Raw genomic sequence first — 21118 nt, forward strand, 5'->3', positions numbered from 1 at the left:
GTCTGTCAGTGTTCACAGCTTCTTTTTGCTGCGCCCAAATGCCAAATTAAAACAAGATTGGAGCTTTGAAGACTTTCTTCTACTCATGCCTTTTGTTTGCTAATGCAGCTGCTTTTCTGTGACTATCAAAATCCCAGATGAAATCCATCACAGCCCTTTTCAGCATACCTTATGCTTGGTTTTATTTGAAGTTTGTACCATTTCAAAAAGCACTGGCAAACTGTAGAAAAAGAGTGTCAGAGCTCATGTGAGATCGTCCGTGACTAAAGATCAGTGTGTATTTGCTGCAAGCAACCAAACTGTCATCAGGTATGAACGCAGAAGGAAATTCCTACTAGGGTGACATCATTATCTCCATTACTGCTATGGAAACAGACGTGCCACTATCCTCCCCTGCTTGTATTCAAGGCAAAACAGTGTGAGAGTGAGGAGTGTAACAATGCTCAGTCTTAAACATAAACATCAGGGTGAGGTAGTTTTCTTGGCTGGCGGCCATGAGCTGATGTAAGAATACATCTGACGCTGCAGAGGAGTCATCGAGATAAAGAGCAGCGTTTGACCTGGACACAGCTCTCTTGACATGGACACAAGACTTAAAAATGACTGTGTGTGTGTGTGTGTGTGTGTGTGTGTGTGTGTGTGTGTGTGTGTGTGTGTGTGTGTGTGTGTGTGTGTGTGTGTACATGTAATAACATCCACAGGGAGGACTGTGGGACTCCAGGGGGTGATGTCATAGTGATTCATAACACACACACACACACTAATGACTCTTTTTCTCTGTCTCACACAACACACACTTTCCATCCCACATCTAATAACGCTTCTTTTGTTTGTGTAACAGGTTCGGTTTTTATTTTAAAAAGACAGGGGATTTGAAAGGTCATACATTTACATGACAAAGAATGACACACAGCAACAGCACATATAGAGATACTATAATAGGCAAACCCAGCACGTTCCTCACTTTGGTAAAGATGCTCTCTGTGATAGTTACAATCTAATAACAGAAGATTAGATATTACAGACAGACAGAAAGACTAACTGTTCCCCAGGAGTTACCCAGAAGGAACAGTGTGACATGCTAAGAAATATTACTATTCCCCATGACATTTTCTCCTTTTCTAAAAGCAACTCGATGCTTTAATGACTTTAGTCCCATAGCAAAGATCATTGTGAACCATAATGACAGATAATAGGGCTCACCTGGATGTTGCACCTTTAACTAAAGGTGCAACATCAAAAATTTTAAATTATGAATGGACTTCATCTTTAAGCACTTTTCCTCTTTGATCTTCAAAGCCCTGCATGCACCTCATTTATGATTTTCGTGATAGAGTTGCTAAACTTTGAAAGGCCTTCTAACCAGGAGGGGACTCCGAGGTTCAGTGCAAAGGCGCTTTCACATGTAAACCTAATATTTTCGATTACTTGTGCTGCAGAGTTGAACAAATTTGAACTTAAAAATGAGGCAGGCAGCCAGCAGCAGGCAGGTGAGGTGAAAAAAGGCTTTCTTGGAAACAGATTTACTTCTTGTATGCAGGTTGGATCACATAGCTAGTTGGGCAGTTTTCTGTTCTCTCAATTGCTCTACAGATCTTTACATTTGTATCTGTTTGAAGTTGTGTATATTTATCTGCTAAAATGTTTCCTATAATGAACTTTCACCTCTGTACCATAGTCGGGTCTTTATCTTACAAAATAAAAAGGGTAATTTGTTGTGATTTGGCGATATATGATAAAGCTGAACTGAACCTCTCCCACAGTCTTATGGTGTTTTACATGAGGTGGCACATTGATGTGCAAGAGGTAACTGATAGTTGTGTGAAGTCATATGTATGATCCCTGCAATCCATGATTTCCATTCCAATCCATTGCAGGTTTTTGTTTAAATCTACATTGCGATGTTCTTTGCAGATACTTAATGCCCAAAGTGACAATGAAAACAGCTCGTGTTAACACTGGAAAATCTATCACAAGTAGAGGAATAAGCAGGTATAACAAACACAAATAGAAATGAAGTAGTCCTGAATAAACATAACGGGGTATTAAATAACCCCACTCAGACATTTTAGTTGCTAAAATAGCTCGGGCCCAGCCTTGCACAATGTCTTTTGTGAAAGCCCACAAGCCACTGGCTGACCCACTATCCCAAAATATGGCTTCTAATGACTGTAAAGCTGTCCTGTTTATATGCTGTGTGAGTGATAATGAATAACAAAGCGTAGGAATACAAAATTTAGGGAGTGTGTAAAAATAGAATGCAATGTATGCTAACAAGGCCCAGCTAGGAAGTTTTGTTGTTTATGTCAGCGTGTTATTAAATCTGTTTTTCAGCCTTCATCATATTTTGTAACAAGGCGTGAAAAATAAGTGTGTTTTATAATAACCTGCAGTTTAATATACCTGCTTGTTTTTAATGTAATACGTGTTAACAGACCTCTAACAGTTACTGGTTCAGTTTAGCAGGTACAATACTGGTGAAGAAATATTACACCATAAACTGTTTCTTAAACTGCAGTGTCATTCCAGCGCAGGGTGTTAAACTTGGACTGACTGATTGGGGTCAGTGGAAACAAACTAGTAGTGATCGTGTTGCCTTCACAAAGAGTATATGGCAACCCTGACTGCAAGCATTTCCCTCACTGATGCAGAGGCTGGGCAGAAAAGGACAAGCAATAAGAATTTCAAAATGATGAACAGCTGCAAATTGATAAACACATTTGAAGCAATATAAAAACATTTAGTTGTGTTTTTAGCCTTGTTGGAAATATTTGGTGTGTCTGTTTGTCTGCTGTAGCTGGTGCTGCTAAGGTCACATTGAGTGGATTTTAAGAGCATTTTCTCAGCTTGAGTAAGAGTGAACCAAAACTGTAAAGCTGTGAGCCCGAAAGAGTAAAACCAGCGAGGTGAAATATTAAGAGTTGCTTGAATATTCTCTGGATTCTCTTCTGGGTTTGCCACTGGGTTCAATCTCTTTCGCATACAAATAGTCAAGCAATAAATTCTTAATAGGAAAATAGTGATGAAAGCTGATTTAAGTCAACTCTGTATGAACTAAGACAGCATTGGACTTTGTGGGGTGTGAGTGGATGCTGGTGTGGGTAAAACAGCTTCACTGTTGGCTAACTGAGGGTTATACAGGATTCCTAATGACTTTCTGTTCCTTTAAACCACAAAAACAGAAGAGAAATACAGTCGACATGGCTTTCTGCATCTATTAGGCTGACTCCAACTGTACGGCTGCTTCGGAATAATTATAATCACAGTTTTAGCAACGCTTTCTTCATATATTGTGAGGCTTTGTGAGCATTTTAATTGCACGAGGCTTAAAAACAGCTTAAAGAAAATAGCAGTCCCACACACATTTTATTCAAGGGATAAGCCAAGGGGTGGCAGGAGATGGCTGCTGTAGACTAGCCCTGTGGCCACCCCACATAACCAATAATGACACCTATTAAAGGGCTATGTACAAACATACTCATACATTCTCTGACCTGCAGTGATTTTCCATGCAGGAAAAATAAAAATCCATGTGACGATGGATGTAATGGTCTTAGCTTGGCCACCCCTTTAAAATGTTCTGGCTACACCACTGACTCCAGCACCAAATAACTGTACCGTTATACTCCAGCATGTTATTTCTTTCTTTACATTAAAGCATTGTTTATTTATATGGCTTCAATACAAGTGGTCTATGCATAGTGTGTATATTAAAACATATATCAAAAGTCCTTCAAGAGATTACAAACCTGGGCACTTTTAAAAATCTCTGTATGTCAAAATCTCCATCGTCTTGTGCTGACACGCTTCTTTGGCTAACAGCTACTTTATGTGGACTTTTACAGCACTGATTTTGTGTTTTTTAGATGTTTATATATTTACTCAGGCTGTCATGTGGTATTTGATATAACAAAGATCTTTCACATTCAGGTAACTACACCACCTCCACGTAGTTGGCTGGGTAAAGCCCCTCCCACCCATCATCCTTCTTCCCTCGACACCATCCTTGGTCATCCTCATCCTCGATCTTTAGAAACTCTTCACCTGGAGGGAGGAAGAGAAAATTAATTTCTGTATTTGTTTTTTAAAACTATTGCAACATTTTTTTAAACATCAATTCAATTCAATATTATTTATATATAACAGTCACCTCAAGGTGCTTTATATTGTAAGGTAGACCCTACAATAACACATACAGAGGAAAAACCCAAAAATCATATGACCCCATATGAGCACTTTGGCGACAGTGGGAAGGAAAAACTCCTTTTTTAACAGGAAGAAACCTCTGGCAGAACCAGGCTCAGGGAGGGGCGGCCGTCTTCTGCAAACAGTTGGGGTGAGCGAAGCCTTATAACCCTTATTTGTTTTGTCAGGCCAGCAACCATAAAAAAGAGCCTATAACAGTTTAAACATATATTTTATTTAACTGTAAAATCAATGATTCAAACCATTCTGCTTAGTAATTTCATGTAATAATAGTCGTAGTACATTTGAAATAAAGCTGCTTTCAGCAAGTAAGGCACCAAAGTGCAGTTTCTCTAACGGCCACTTGAGGCAGCCTTCAAAAGCTAATACCCAAAGATTCACCGATAAAGTTGCGATCGATACATAAATATGTTTCTAGCTTTATTTTCAAGCTGATATACTAAAGTTCAGAGAAGGCAAGATGGGTAAATAAGAGCAACTAATCAAAATGTACAAAAGCTATCAAATAATCTGGGAAAACTTAAAGAGTAACAAAAAAAAAAAAAAGAGGAAGACCCTTGGGATTGAGACACAGATGAAAAGAATCACTAAAGGAAAAAGTAAAAATAATGCAAGGCATGAAAGGAACACAGCCTTCAACATATAAAAAGAAAACAACCAAAAGACACACTAAAATCAGACCAGACCTGAAAAATGTGGTGCAGACACTAACAGAAAGATGAGATAGAGGAAGGAACTGCGAAGTATAACTGCAACGAATAGCAACCAAGACATGAAACAAAACAATGCTGAAACTCATTACCAGAATGATCGTGAACTAGAAACAGGAACCAAATAAGGCGCACTATACTAGGATAATAAAGATGTGAAACAGGAACCCAACAATAATCAAAAACTGTGAGAAAAAGAATCTAAAAACTTAAAATCAACTTAAAACATTGAGACCAAAATACGTCGGCACTGCTGGTCTCTGTATATTTCATATACTTTTGTATACTTGGATTGTTAACGGTTATTTTTTTTGATGTACAGTACAAATAAATGGCTTGACTCGACATTAATGTAGCAATGTGGCCTCTTTGAATGACAGGTTCAGGTCACTGAGAAAAGCTTTTCTGCTGTTGACCATATAGGATGCAAAAACCTAACAGAGGGTCAGTTCTGACTGGCTACCCCATTGGAATTGAAAGTTTGCGAGCCAATGAGTGTGCGGTTTCATACGACAGCTAATCCTCCACTTTGAAATATGGTATGGACTTAATTTTGTATTCAGTGTGAGCCAGAATGTGTGACTGAGCCCATACACTAGGCAGGAAAGTATTTATGTGAGCCCTGCTCCTTCTCCTCCAAATATGGTCCACATTCTAGCTCCAAAAACATGACTGCAGCCTTAAAGCCAAATCTGAGGCTTCAAAATATGAATATACAGAGACGCGGCTGAGTTCACAGTGACGTCATTCATCTTGCAGTGTTTACCTGCTTTAAAGGACAGCTCATCTGTCTCCTGGCCGACGTAATCATACAGAGCTCTTACTTTCACTCCCCCGATCATCACGCTGTCAGTGGAAAAAAGAGAAGAAAGAGATTAATCTTTGATTGCTTCAAAAAAAGCTAGACAACATTAACAATTCCCGTTCGGAATAATATCCTCACCTCTTCTCTATTGTTCCTGATTTTTCCACTTCTTTTTTCCCTTTTTTGCTTTTCTTTTCAGGTGTCCATTCCTGAAAAAACATTGGAATATAAGTAACTAAAATAAAGTGCACAGAGTTAAACTTAAAATGCTGGAAAATAAAGGGAAATACCTGGAAGTGAGGCCAGTCAGTTGGCATGCCCGGGCCGTGGGTGTTTTTCCACCAACGAAGGTCCTCTTGCTCATCGATGGCCATCAGTGTGTTGTGGAGCTCATTGTACACGGCCCGCACACTAAATGCCGAGAGATAAACACAAAAATCTCAAATTTGATTTTAATCTATGCTGATCCGTTCCTAAAATTTTGCTGGAAGAGATCATCTCTCCTCTAATAGTCCTACTTATCAAAAACAGTCGTGCTGTCTCGTGTGAATTTTGGATATTTTCCACAGCTCTTTTCTCACATTTAGCTTCAGAGAGGTTCACACTGCTGGAAATACCCTGTGTCCTTTAGGTATAGTATGTCTCATAGTACTTAATAAACACCATGCTATAAGAAACCCAATGATCTGGAATATATGTTACAAATTTTATGTGTACTCTGGATACTGATGATTATATAATTAAAAACATACTTAATTCACTTACACTGCAATCCGGGACACTTTAAGTTAAGTGTTCCCCCCAAATTAAGCAGATTAATAGTGTATATAATTTCTCTCCTCTCCCTGTGGCTTTGGCTCATTTTTATAAAGTAATTAAGTTGCCATCGTATCCAGTATTTCCTTCATCAGAGTAGAAGAGAGTCGGTGATGTGCTAATATGTAGTGGTATAGCTTTTAATTAGAGGTAAATTAAGTCAAATTATTGATTTCAACATACTTAACTCTAAAGACAGCCCGACACAAGCTGCAGGGTTCACACATAAGACGAATCTGTGCTACTTGTTTAATCAAATACATCAATCCTCTAATCAGCAGCGGCAGCAGCACCTTTTCTCAACACCGCACACGTACAAAGCACCGTGCTTCACCTCTCATTGTTGGTAATGTCCAGGTGTTTGTGGATGGAGAGGAAAGCCTGTTTGAGAAATACAATCCTCTTGCGCTCCTCCTCCTGTGATTGGTCAAAGACGGACTCCATCTCCTCCATGTAGCGAGGAGCATAGTTGTTCACCTCCTCCAGGACCTTCTCGTAGCGGGCACGGACCTGAAAGTATTTCAAACCAAATTGGCAAATAAAACTTGAGCGGTGGAAATCTAACTGTCAAAAAAGCAAAACAAAAATTGTATTAAATGTGTGTCGAATGTCTTACACAAAACATTTCATCCCACTAAAAACATGCGAAACAAAGAACTTCAACAACAGTCTTCTAAGAAAAAACTTTGATAAACTGAAGCTAGCTCGCCAAGATAAACAAAACCATTTCAAAATGATTTCACCAGGTTCAGTCAGGTGATTAACTGATATAAAAATATTAACAAAGCAAAAAATTGCAACATTTAACCTCCCATAGACTATGCAGTCACAACTGGTAATGAATTTTAACTTGATATAACGCTTCACCCCAGTGCTGACATCACAGGTTTCCTGTGAAGTAGACATTATTACAGTACAACAGCAGAAACCACGTCATAAACTTGTGAGAGGATATGAAGATGACTGATTTAAACCACACGAAACATTTCCAGCACTCTTGCACTCCTTGGTCGCTCCACTCTGTCCCGTTTGTATAATTTGACTGTTTTCTGCGCTACTCTGGAGACTAACTATGCTGCTGATTGGTGCTGGCACCTGTCCGTCATCCTGCCTTCCTCAATTGTTTGCTCCTTCTGTGTTTTACCTGCTGCCACTTTGATTCATCTGGCGCCGTACTCCAACCGCAGCGGGGCTAATTATTGCAGCTGCTTTAAAAGGGGCTGTCAGGCCAGGGAGCAGTCTTTTCCATGTTTGGAATGGTTACTTGTACTTTGGTCACGTAATTTATAGTGAAGGGTTTACGCCTGCTAGGTTCTGATTCATCAACCTGCTTGTTTTGCTCTCCACTTGGGGGATTTGTAAATTAGGAAAGGTAACAGTACTTCTACTTATTGTTCACCACACAGTTACATTCCTTTTATTAGAGATACTAGTAATAAGGGTCTTTCTTTTCTCTCTAACGTTTGCTTTGGACAGGCTAGTAAGACGTGTAATTAATTTCTTTGCTTTTGATAACTAGAATACAGATATTACATACTTAGCATGTGGAGTTGCATCCACATGCCCTCTGATTTATTAGTTTAAAACCATAAAGGAACACAATAACCTACTTAACAGTCACTAAACCTTTTCCCTGTGGTTTATTAATGTCACTCCCCTTTCTCCTGGTAAACCAGGATTGTAACAGGCACCCTTCCACCGAGCATCAGTGGTAAGGTACGGATCTACTCATGTTCCAAAGTGAGATTCCTTAACTCATCATTCATGCTTCACCTGTTTTAATTAATTAATAATTATGCAATAGTATTTTTTTTTAATGCTCCGTGGCCAGAAACTCCACAGTGCACGTAAGACAAAACTTACAGAAAGTTCAAGAAAACAAAATGAAAAAAATAAGGAAAAAAATAAGAAAGCAGTGACATGTGGTGTGCACCTTCTCGGCCTCCTGTTGAGCCACTTCTCTCTCCTCCTGGATCTTCTTCTGTTTGTCTATGGAGACGTCCGGGTTTCCCTGAGCGTGTGCCTCTCGCTCTCTGGCTACCTGCTCTTTACGGCTCACTTTATGGTATGCTCTTCTTGCTTTATCCAGCTGTGGATGCAAACCAAAGCACAGACTGACTATATGGAGTCAATGCACAATAGATAGGGATAGAAATACACCGATTACACTAACACCAATTCACTTACAGGCACTTCAGAGGCACTTAAGCTAAGATGCACCTGACTCTGAAAAGCACATTACTGAATAAATTCATTTTGAAATAGCAGTGCATTAGCTTCCTGTTTTCTAAATATAGTATTTGAATTGAGGCCATTTACTTAATGAGAAACCATCTGCGATGCCACAGTCACTTCTAGTATATATGAAAAATTGATCCCCTAAGGGCTCGTCTTTTGAGGCAAAATTATATTTTTGATGCATGTCCCTTGCTGCTCTCATTTCACTGTAAGGTACAGATTCAAGTGGCTCATTGCATCAGAACACAAACACTCTTGAGAACTGGGTTTCTGGCACTGGCACAAAATAAGGCTTGGGAATGTCACAGAGAAAAGGCTCCCAGAAGCGAACATTAAAATGTCATGATGACCAGAGCTGTCTGGAGTGGAGCTGTGAAGCCATGGACTGTATATAAAAGATGTATTGATGCCCTCTAGTGGTTACAGAGACTTTACATGGACTCCACTAGCACTAAGTTAGACTCCAGAGTAAACCTCCAGAGAAGCTAAGCAAAATGAAGTTAAGCAGGAAGTAGCAAAAACTGTAGTTCCTCTGGTGACCACTTGAGGCTGGCTTCACGAGAGTGAGTGAATCTCCACAGACTTCCATGTTAAAATGTTCAACTAGTGTGTGTTGCACCTGGGTAGTTTATCAGTTTATGAATGCAACTTGCGAACCAAACATGCTAGCATTCACTGATTACTTAGCATCCTTTTACTCATATAAAGTGCAACAACAACATGGCAGCTGACATTATGGCTTCAAAATGCAGAGTTCAAAACCAATGTGTAATCTCAAGATGGCTACATCCTCATTTTATATATTATCAACAGTTACACTGCTAATAAAACATGTGCGTAGCCTCTCAGGTCTGATAAATGAAGCTAATGTGGTTGCTAAATCTTTAGAAATCTAAAACAAAAACACATGACTTCAACCTCTCTGATCACTTTGGGGTTTTAACCACTAGAAAAACTAAATTAAATTGAAAAAAAAATATTAGCTACGTTTTTCTTTAGGAACAGGTGTATTGCTGCTGGAGCGCGAGAACTACACTCCACTTTTATCTCTCAAAATCAGGAAGGAAAATATTGCATCGGTGAAGCTTATTTCATTAAAGATTTCATTAAATGAGAAATAATTTCAAAATGGTAAATGAACTGGTTCTTATATAGCGCTTTTCTACTCTTCTGAGCACTCAAAGCGCTTCACACAACTTGTGCATTCACCCATTCACACCAGCACATTTTTCTAGATGCTTTCTAAGTAACATTCATACACATTCGCACTCCGATGGATGCTTCGGAGAGCAACGTGGGGTTAGTATCTTGCCCAAGGATATTTGGCATGCAGACAAGGAGCAGCCTACGATCGAACCGCCGACCTTCTGGTTAGTGGCTGATCGGCTCTGCCACCTGAGCTACAGCCAAATGGTCAAAATGTTGATTAAGTAAAAATGTGAGTGAGTGAGTAAGATGGTAGCGGTCTTCAAAAGCCTCCAGGCTGCAAGTTTATTGTTAATTTACATATCAGTAAAAACAAATTCTTTATTTTTTAAGACTGAATTTGGGAAGAGCTTAATTAAATGTAAAATAATACTGTACGTTTTGAAACTGCTTCTAAAACAAAGTGCTCAAAGAGGCAAAAAGCATGTGTGCAGAAAAAAGAAAAATAAGAACATATTGTTCAAAGATTATCCCAATCAAAGCAGTGTGACAAATAACAGCTGCCACAAGCGCCAAGACAAACTGTACTTTAGTGGCTGCCTCAGTATGTAATTTATTGCTTCACAACATACTAAACTAACTTTAACGTGGCATTTTATATCTTTGTACACAGCTCAGTGACTGAGATCAGACAAAAGCTTTTAATTAATATGACGATGTGTAACTACCATAAACAAATCTGGAAAAAAAATCTGACCTTTTTAAGTCGTTTGGCCCACGGCTTCTGAGCACGTGCAAACCCCGTCTCAATGTCGTGGGACTCCTTGAAACCCCCAAATAACTTCTTGTGGAAGGTGTCCTTCTGCCAGGTCCTGACCCGGTCCCCATCCTCCGACACCAGGGAGCGACAGATGGTGGCGTGTAGGGCGGCAAGCCTGTCGGCGGAGGACAGAAAACACTGCCAAGCCTTCATAAGAGAGCCATATAGAGGACCTGAGGGAGGGAGGAGGAGAAGAAGATGACACACCATTAAAATTACTGTTGTATTTCAGTAATAATTGGGACATGATTTAGAAATAAGATCATTTCCACGTTCATTATGTGTTGCGGTTACTGATCTTACTAGAGTCCACCACCGGCTTCCACTTGTTGCTCCATTCACTGAGCTGCTGGGCGTACTGCCTCTCCACGCGCGCTCTCTCTTGGAAACATGCCACTATGTCATTACAGGCCTGGAAAGCATCTTCTGTTCGCTTCGCAGTGCGCTGATAGTTCCCAGGCTGCCAGGACACAAAGAGAGAGGAAGATTTGCTTTCCACATCATAAACACATGAAGTGGATGGAAGGTTAAATTGATTTGATGCTTTAAACTCTAAGTCTTTTAATTTTTTGGCTTTAAAAAGTTAGAAGTTAACAAAAAATGTTCCAGTGTTCAGTGATTCAGTTTCTTTTCTTTAGTTTTATTATTTCAGTGCCAGAGAATCCAAAACGGTACATTTGTTCGGTGTATTCTTGGAAATATGGAGACCCAAAACTGAATAACACAAACAAAAAGATTACTCCAACTGGTATTACAAGCACACTGCTACTGTTGCTTGTTACTACTACTGCTTCTAATTTGTAATACTAGTAACATATTAAAAATAGACTAATATTATAAGTAGAAATATTAGGGCAAATATTCGCTGCCTGAAGCTTCGTTTTTTATAGTAACTCAGTTTTGTTGTTTAGATTACTCAAAGCAGACCTATTATGGTCATTTCCAGCGCCATGTTTTTAATCTCGGGCTCTACTAGAGTAGCTTAGTATGTGTCACAGTTTAAAATAATCCTTATTTAACCTATGATGGATCTTGGTGCAGACCCTCAGTTAATCTTGTGTCCACCCCCTTTCCTTTAACCTAGCCGTCTTCTGATTGGCTGCCCCTCGTAAACAGAAGGTTTGAACAGCAAGTCATTTTGTCCTCAAGAAAAGGGAATTCAAATCTTCGTCTAAATTGTAAATAAATTTGCCACATATTTTAAGGGTAACTGTTTAACTACATTTAGTACAGTTTAAACCCTCAAACCCTTGAATGGAGCCGTGGATCCTGCATGTTCAAACCTTACTGCACACTACTAACATATCAGAAGCTATTTTCCTGGCAACAACTAATAATCTATACTCAAAATGAGATTTGATTGCAATACTGTGGAAGCTCATTGAGAGAGAGGTGAGAAGATTGAGCCCTCTCTTAACTGTTCCCTTAATATATGACTGCTCTCAGGAACTGCAAACAAAGCTTGGCTTTGTTTAAAGCATGGCTTTAAACAAAGCCTCCAACACATCTAAAGCTCATCAAAAGCTCACTAATTACATTTTGTGTTTAAAACAATGATTTGTTTTAATGGTTTTGTGCCAGAATATTTGTTAGCCAGAAACTGTAACTTTCTGGAGGTTTGCTGTCAGTTGCTTCAGCTTTCTGCAATGCTAAGCAGACTCCAGCTGCACACATTCACTCTACATATGTATAGTAAATATATATAGTATTGATTTCATTTACTTGTGTGTGCTTCTCTAAATGATCCTCTAAATCATTGTCATAATGACGTCTTACTAAGTTCCACTGAATAATGCACAGTACCACAGCTAAATGAAATACACCCATTACCGTCTTCCTGTTAATCGTGTTGTGCAGACGTTGGCTGCAGTTAAATCTGGGGTACAGCAGAGGGTGCTACCAAGGATAAGAGTGAATTGAGCTAAACAGCTAAAATAATTATTTCCACATGCTTCTTAATAAAATACCAACATGAAAAGAAAACTGAATTTTATTTTACTTTTCACAAATAATGTATGGAAAACTGTCTGACCAGATGATGACTGCTACATGAGACTCTTGCTGCTGTTTAATGCATGAAATCAAAATGTTGGATTCAGTAAGTGAAAGCATCCCCTATGAAACTGAAAGTCCACGTAAGCGTGATTTCTTGAATGTTTAGTATTCCTTTGTTTTGTAGTACAAAAGACAAAAATATTAAGGTAGAAATGCTACCCTTCCATCATAGTCCTTCCATAGCTGTGACGCTGCAGCAGCAATGTAAGGCTAATCCTCCCACGTGCCACGAGTGACACTTCACTGGCACTGAGTTTCCGCTGGTAGCACAAATGCCGGCCACAGTGTGAGGCGCGGTCGAAGCCCGTCCATAAAAAGCCAGACAGAGTGAGGACAAGAGAGCAGCAGAGGCAGGGCCCTAAATGTAATAACATCTCTGAAGCAAGTGTGTTGTTTGTGGATGTGGAATTTGGAAATCTCTGCAATTTTCCTGGCAGCTGTCATCAGCTCCTTCTCAGCACTGACTCCTACTCTCTTTTTCACTTTCTGTCAGACTCTATCTGGTTGTCACTGACACATTTAGACAGCTGCTTCAGTGTGATTGTTCGCCATGCTGTTTTAAATTACTTGAGGCAATATAGTTGATGTAAATACCACAAAAAAAAAAAGACATGAGTGAACAAGACGTCCCTAAAGCCAATGTTTTACCTGTCAAACACACATGTAACTAATAACCTCAATATTGGGGCTCTGGTTACGGGTTTTGTACGTGTTGGATCACAGACATGGCTTACTTGGATAGCTCCAAGAGACTATAGTAAGACTGTCTGCGTGCTTTCAGTGCGTCATATACTTTTGGATACTGTAACACAGAATACGCTTCTTTACTTATTTTCTTTGGCAAATTCAGTGTAAGATGATAAGCCTCTAGAGTTACAACAACAGCCTTTTCTTGCAATGTCCAAAGTCTGTAATGGGACTCTTAATTAGTAGTTAATTAAATGCAGGGACAACAGAAAGGTCAGTTGTTGTTTGTGAAAAGTAGTGCTAGCAGCAAACATTAAACAAATATGCAGTTTTGTGCTTCAGGTAACTAAAGCAATCAACCGATGCATCTTTATTATAATGTGACATTTTTCTTAACTCATATTTTTCATATATCATACATATATCTCTTTTTCATTCTAATTGCAAATGATTTGTTTACTAATCCTGCATTTTAATGTTTCTGTTCAAGTGTAGTTTAGAGTGCTTTAAAGAGTGCTGCACGTAGAAGGACAAAGACCCTGAATGTAAAAGTTTTTCATTGTCTGTATTAACACCCTTCAAAAAAAGCAATCAGAGCCCTCAGTGTGCCTTTAATGAAACACTGTAGTTTTAAATGCTTTAATCACGAGGAGTGTTTCACACAAGCGCCCTCCTCCTTCCTCCTCTATCCTTCCTTTCTTTTTGCCTCTGTTGTGGTTTGCACTGACTTTCCTCACTCGTCTGCGAATTAAGCAGAAACAGCTGAGGAATCCAGTTTGAGGCCAGCGGCAACGCTGCAGAGACCCAGTTGGCCAATAACCGAGGCAGATGCAAATCCGCTACTAGAGAATCAGTCCAAGCAACAAAAGCGGTATCGAAGGAAATGACTAAAGACTTCTGCTGAAAAAAAATTACCTCTCATATAAATAAATGATCGCATTCAAACTGTTAAAAGCCTGGCGAGTTTTCATTATAGAACTGCATTAGTCTTAAATGTAGATGAATGGATGGGATGATGAAATTGACATGTTCCAGATTTTATGTTTCACAACCTGCATATGTGTGTCAAGTTAAAGTATTAGCTGGTAGTAGTGTAGCAGTACCACAGTAGATGCTGCTCTGATGCTTCGTAGCTGTGATAAAGTTTTAAAGTAAATGTATAATAAGTAAAAGGTAGTGAAAGCAATGGCAGTAAAACTATTAATAAAAGATGAAATGGCATAAAAGAAACATTTCCAGACTATACTCCAAAGTGACTTTACCGCAACTCAAGCAAAGAGCAGATGACAGATTCAGGGAAAGCGAGTCAAAAATGTTTGTTCTAGAAAGGAAAAGAAAGTCTGTTACAAATCAAACTCTTAAATCTTTAGTTTTCTACTTGAAAACAAGTGAAAATGTGTTTGAAATATGTGATAATCGCATTTTTACTTTAGTAGCAGACATGCAGGTGTCACAGAATGCCCTTATTTAATATAACAAAGCATATAATAGCATATATAATCCCTTTATATAACTGTGGCATTAATGTTTTAAAAGGGACATGCACTGGGTCCAGAGACTGTTATCACTATGTATAAAGTTGAGGTGGCTTTGCCAATGCAAAACCGAAATGCTGAAGTTTGCAGTATAATGACAGGCAGGCAGCCTTTGAGCACGGCGGCAGGATGACACAGACGGGAACTGGCCTGGAAACACATCCAGCACAACAGGAGGCTTCCAAATTACAGGAGGGGAGAGATGAAAGTGGGGCAGCCAATTGAGGCCAATAGCAGACAAAGCCAATATTAAAGCGGCAGCACACTCAAATTAGACAGTCAGGCACTCTGAAATGTTTACAGCCTTAAAATATGGTGGCAAAACTGGGCTATGACTGGTAAACAGAGTGTACGGTAGTTCACAGAGATGGGTATATGGCCGATATGCTGTGTGTACATTTAGGCTTCGGTGAGAGAGATAATGCTTAGGATTTATCTTTTATGTTTGTGGAAACAGGTCTGTTCTACAGACTGTTTATTTTTCTCATTCTGTCTATGTTGGTGCTGTGAAATAAAAGCCACTTTTGTATTGTATATAAAAATGCAGCAGAAGGTCTAAACTTGATCCCTGTTTTCCTTTTGTGCTGCAGATTTTATTCTGTACCTCTCTGATGTCTCTGTTTAGTGTGAAGCTGCAGCCTGTTAAATGAGCTCGGCACTTAGCCTGCAGCCTTGTTATCACTGCACCAGGTAAAGAAACGATCTGGGACTGGGACACATCCATCATTAATATATCAGCGTGTCCTAAGCGTACTGTTGTTTTCTTATGGATTAAATAAACATGTTAATTAGCGACATCTGGAGATGCTGGTGGAATAAGTGCAACAATGTAATATAACCAAGAACATTTTAGACTTCTTCTTGATACAGTTTGCACTGAATGGATCCCGATGGACGTGTAGCCCATTTTGGAGAGGAGGTTTTGAAACAGAAAATATAGTTACATTTTTAGATGATTTTTTAACTTAATATCTTTCTTTCTTAAGATTTCATTTTGACAGTTTTGCAGGGAAGCTTAGAAAGGAAAGAGGAGGAGAGAGAGTGGACTCAAACTCAGGCTTCTGCACTTCAGACATAAGGTAGAGACACCTGCTTAACTGCACCAGCCAAACCAGAACCCTAAGTAAGGCCTTTCTGTCAGTACTGGGAACACTGAGGCACCATGAGATACTTTACAGCACTCGTCAATTTATATTTATTCATCAAGCAGCAGCAGACCCCCTGATAGCAGTCACCTTCAATCACCACAGCCAGCTGCTTTGTGTATACATGTGGAAGTTTCTGCTATGGCTTGACTTCTAACATCTGTTTTAGTTGTCATTTGGAAATGTGTGCTTAAGAAAGTGTGTCACGTCCAAAGACAGAAAAAAAAATGGAGAAAGCTTCAAGGTCTGAAAAGTGAAGCCAGCTTGAAAGTGCGTAAACCTGATTTCTTTTTTCATGTGCACCAGGGGGTGATACCTGTGGCTACAGAAAGACCTCGTGTCCCATATAATTCAATGGCAAGACAGTCCTCGGAGCTGATCTCTGTAAACACTTTTCTGATAAGTTTATGGGCTCAGTCAGCGATTTCAGCCCGTACTGAATAAAACATTAAATCCATTTTGTTTTAGAAAGGAGGATAATCCAGGATATGCTCGTCTCATCTTTGTGGTCCTGATGTAAATTCTTCACAAACAAATTAAGATGTATTAGCAGAATGCAAGCATTTCAGGTTTCTTTTTTTTTCCTCTACAAGGAGCTGCATAGAATTATTTCAGCTGTATTTTCATTTGCTACATACGGGCTGTCACTGCTGCTCCTGAGACTGAATTTCGGCCAGTTATGTTCCACAATGGGATCAACAGGAAGTGAAATGGCTCCCATAGTTCTAAGGCTAGCTGGTGGCAAGATATTAAGTATATATATCAAACTATTCTGTTAAGTCTCATGCAAAAAAAGAGCACAAAAAAAACAAAGAAAATAACTTTCTGTGAAAGCATTAAGTTTTTATAGGAAAAAAACATTTTTTATTTGGTCCCCAGACTCAGTCCAGACAAACACATAGAATAAGTCAATGAGCCAAAAGCCTTCAGCGAGAGCTGTGTTAAACCCTTGCGAGGCGGTTCGGAGAGTAACTATTCATACTTAAAAATGAAAACACAGCCTTGTTTAAAAAGTTGTGTTGCCTGAACGACAAAACTCTGGACTGTTTTGGCTGCATGTTCGCTCAGACTTGAGATACGGGGGGGAGCTATCTTGTGTAGTATATCTCCCTGTCCCATCATAAGGTATAAACATGTAAACACACAAAGCCAGAGCCCCGCACACACACACACACACACACTGAGTACACATACCATCCAGAAGCTGCGATTGTAGGCATCTTCAAGGCTGTTTTCTGATGGCAAGGTCGACATCCTGTTTTCTGAGAAAGTAAAGAATATCTGATTAGTTTGGACTATATTTTCTATCATGCTGCCTTTCACTGTGATCTTTATGTAGCTGCCATTATCACCTTTCATTTATTGGCTTTAGATTGTTGCAGCTTCAGTATTTGGGACAAATGTTTGAAATAAGGGACACGTTTAGCCAAAATTATTTTCAGGTACAAAATGTAGATACTTCATAAAATTTAATACTTGAGTTCTTGTTTTATCAGACATGCCCCACAGACCTGACATCACTAACACCACTGTTATAATGGTTACACGATAAACTACTGGATAAAACAGGGATTTTACTTTTATAAATTTAAGCTGCAAATATTAATTTAAGCTAATTACCAGTCCACTCTGTTATTTTAAATGTAGTTATTTTTACATATTCACTGTTTTCAAGTCTTTATCTTTTACTTTTATGTATCTATTTAACAATTTCCTTGGTTACTTTTGATGGACTGTTTCTCTGTCTACTGCATTTAGCTATCCCTTTCTCCTTGTTGTGTTTTTCAGTGCTCTTAGTGATAGCTCAGTGGGTGGAGATAACTCTAAATTAAATCAGCCCTTTTATATAATAATGTATTTGATCAAATTACCACTTCCCATAAATCCCTTGGCACCAACATGATTCACCACTGGCACAAGTGCTCCGGGTTGGAAATCAATTCTCTCCTGCTATTTTAGGCTCCATGACATGAAGGCATTTCATATCTGTTCAGATAAATAACTAGTTCAACACATGTCAGGACCCATGTGAGACTATACAGCAGGTGTAACACAGTGACTGAATCAAATATGGAGGCTTTGTACGCCCATCTAAGCGTTGGAAGTTGACGTGCACGTTAAATAGGACCGGGATAGTGCAGAAGCTCTGACAACACCAGCAGACATGGACTGTCCTCTCCCAGCATTCCCAGCTTCTGAAACATGAGCTATCCAAAAATAAACAGGGGCTAAGGGTCGGCACATCCTATCACACACTCATTTTCTTCCCATGCTAGTCGCGCTTTGCTCATTTAATATTGACCCATAAACATCACACTTTCTTTGAACGTAATCATGCTCTTAGCTGAGTGTTACTTTATGTTCATGTGGTTCTACCTCAAAAAAAAGAGAAAGTTTTCCAGTTAAATATTTAAGCACACAGCAGCTTTGCTTCAAATCCTCGAAGCACCCAAAAGCTGAACTCCACCCTGACAGAGCCTTCGTGACTGGCCTGTTTTTCCTGCCTGCAGACATCTCCCCTCATGGCTCCGTTATGCTCACAATTAGATTCAATGATCTTCCCTCAACATCCTGCTGTTCACGGGGCATCACATGCTCCGCTAAGAGAATAATGTCCTGCCTCTTCCTGGCCTCAATCTGCCTCAGTTTGCTTCATCACCACCACTGAGGACTTGTAAATTACGCAACCCAGATCTCTGCAAGAGGTCATGAAAATAAAGAATACCCTCTCTTTTAACCCGTTTGACCCTGACTTCCTTTCCCTCTTGCTTTCTGGCTTTCCTCATTGTATGACCAAGTTTCCAGATAAAATGTGGGAGTGGGGTAGCTCCCGTCATGATATTAATTAATGTGACTACACGGTTTACTACAAACGGTATACTTTTTACTACGTTTTAGAGTTGCAACCACACTACTTGTGTCTGTGTAATAGCAGATTTATGTATAAATCCCTTATAAGCTGGTAGGAAAGTAAAATCTTTAACCTCCATTCTGGGTTAGCTGTGACTGACTTGTATGTCTCTCCTCAGGTTTATCAGCATTATGCTTCAGTTTATGTGTTTAAAAAAGAAAAGAAAAGAAAAGTATGCCGTGCAACTCTGTATCTACTGGGAATGTTTTGTTAGTGACATACGCCTTTCAACAGTGATTTCATAACTCCTTAAATTGATTTTGAGATCCTCTAAAAATGTGGGACTGGCCTAAAGATTTAAAAACCTCCAGAAATATTTATATAAAGATGAAATAAAGTGATCCCTAGTGTCATTTCCAGTTAGCTCACTGTGACGTCTGTGGTATTAGTGAGGCATACCCCATTACTTCTTACTTTCTGACTTTAAATAAGCCACAAACTATGCATCACGTGGTTGCTTTTTCACACAAAAAATATACTACTACTTACCGCCTACAAGCACAAATCTATATCCACCATGAATCCTCCAGACTTTGTATAATATATGTGCATGTCAGATATAAAATTAGCTCCCCCCGATTCTAAAAGGTTCGCGATTGATTATCAGTATCTTGCATTAACTCAGACTTCATGGATCTAAAACTCCAACTTCTTCACTTGAAAACCCAACCAGCTGAACCCAGAGCCCGCCCGTTCAAGTCCATCTGGAGCTTTGATCCAACCAAACTCTCTCACCCCTGTATGCTGAACGCACTTTTGCACACACACTCACTCCTCCCTCTGTCCCCGTTTCATCTGTCATGCATAACTCAACACACACGCATTGCATAGAGGAAATATATAGGAACAACTGAACACAGAGCAGAAATAGGAGCGCCGTCACTCCATCTGATCTCACTGAAATGCATCCATTCAGCCATGGCAGGCTAATAGTTTCCTTACCTCTGAACGCTGGGGCCCCTCTCTCGTTCACCCCCTGCTCTCTTCTTTTGTTTGCCTAGTTAAAACAGTTTTTTCTTCCCGTCTCCAGTCTGTGTGGAGTCTCTCAGGCTCTTTCCCTCTCTGTCTAGTCTTCTTTATGCTCTTCCTCACTCTCTCCAACTTTGATTTTTCCACCCCTGTTGGACAGTGTTGCTCCTGCTCTTCCCCTTTCTTTGGCCCACTGTTTGTGTCAGATGAGTTGGCTTTTTTCCCCCCTCCCTTCCTCCTTCTCCTCTTGCCTCCCTCCCTCAACGTCTCTCACTCTCTCTCTCCTCCTCTCTCAGTAAAACAGCTACAGGAAGCGTATTCCTCTTGTTCTTCGTCAAATATCTACTTTGTCTTTTTCCCTTTCATTTGGTCACTTTACCTCCCTCACACCACTGTTAATGAAGTGTGGCAGAACATTGGTTTGAGGTGTTTCTTTGTGTCTGTGTGTGTGCATCTCTAAGTGAGTCAGACAATAGCTGAGTCACCCAACCAAAGTTTATGTTTGGCATGTGTGTTTGGGAGTTAATAACCCTAGTAACCACCTTTTAGAGTTTTAAAAAGAAATACAAAGCAGCATGGCCAGATAAGGAAACTCCATCTCTCTGCGCTTGCCTTTAACCCCTTTTTTGCTCCCCACTATTTTCCCTTGGGATCATTTGGTAGGCCTGCTTCCACAGCTGGAGGATACATCCGGTGTGTGAGTGTGCATATGTGCATGTTTATGTGTTAAAGGCAGAGCTGTTTGAGTGCAAAGCCCTCTAACGAAAACTTGCCCGCACTCACATATGCTGCTTTTGGTGACATAAAGCCCCGTGCAGTGCTGAACTCATGAAACTTCTCCTTGCCAGAACATGCCATGTAAATAACTAGACAGCTGTACATTGCAGTGCTTACACACAGCTGCAACCTGCTGTTAGGAGACAGTAATCCTATGCTGGGAGTACTATAATCAAATGTGGAAGCATAGGAGACAGATATCATGACAACACCGTGAGATCCTGTCATTAAAATGATAATAGACATAAATGTCAACACCTGATGTCAGATCCCACTCAAACAGTACAATTGTATTCAC

At 39.7% G+C, this 21118-nt stretch overlaps 1 protein-coding gene across 2 annotated transcripts; it reads right to left on the bottom strand.

Annotated features, from left to right (window-relative positions):
* Nucleotides 1-798: 798 nt before the first annotated feature.
* On the bottom strand, nt 799-20256 carry LOC113020308 (protein kinase C and casein kinase substrate in neurons protein 3). 2 transcript variants are annotated; one of them, XM_026164156.1, is made up of 10 exons: nt 20017-20256; nt 17358-17425; nt 11045-11201; nt 10679-10914; nt 8471-8626; nt 6872-7047; nt 6012-6132; nt 5860-5930; nt 5683-5762; nt 799-4044 (listed from the first exon to the last, which is right to left on the bottom strand). In XM_026164156.1, exons 2-10 carry the CDS (start codon nt 17415-17417, stop codon nt 3935-3937), a joined length of 1167 nt encoding a protein of 388 aa, XP_026019941.1. In that variant the 5' UTR covers nt 17418-17425; nt 20017-20256; the 3' UTR covers nt 799-3934. The 2 variants fall into 2 exon arrangements, with proteins under 2 accessions (XP_026019941.1, XP_026019942.1); XM_026164157.1 differs by lacking the exon at nt 20017-20256 and adding an exon at nt 19564-19991.
* Between the last annotated feature and the right edge of the window lie 862 nt (nt 20257-21118).

Source organism: Astatotilapia calliptera, chromosome 4 (genome assembly GCF_900246225.1).
Source record: "Astatotilapia calliptera chromosome 4, fAstCal1.2, whole genome shotgun sequence".
In the NCBI taxonomy this organism is placed as follows: Eukaryota; Metazoa; Chordata; class Actinopteri; order Cichliformes; family Cichlidae; genus Astatotilapia; species Astatotilapia calliptera.

Coding starts and splice junctions, on each gene's coding strand:
- LOC113020308 (XM_026164156.1), bottom strand. CDS start 17,417: ATGTCGACCTTGCCATCAGAAAACAGCCTTGAAGATGCCTACAATCGC. Junction 8,627..10,678: donor GGGCCAAACGACTTAAAAAG/GTCAGATTTTTT, acceptor TTGCATCCACAG/CTGGATAAAGCAAGAAGAGC. Junction 7,048..8,470: donor CTCAACAGGAGGCCGAGAAG/GTGCACACCACA, acceptor AAATACTTTCAG/GTCCGTGCCCGCTACGAGAA.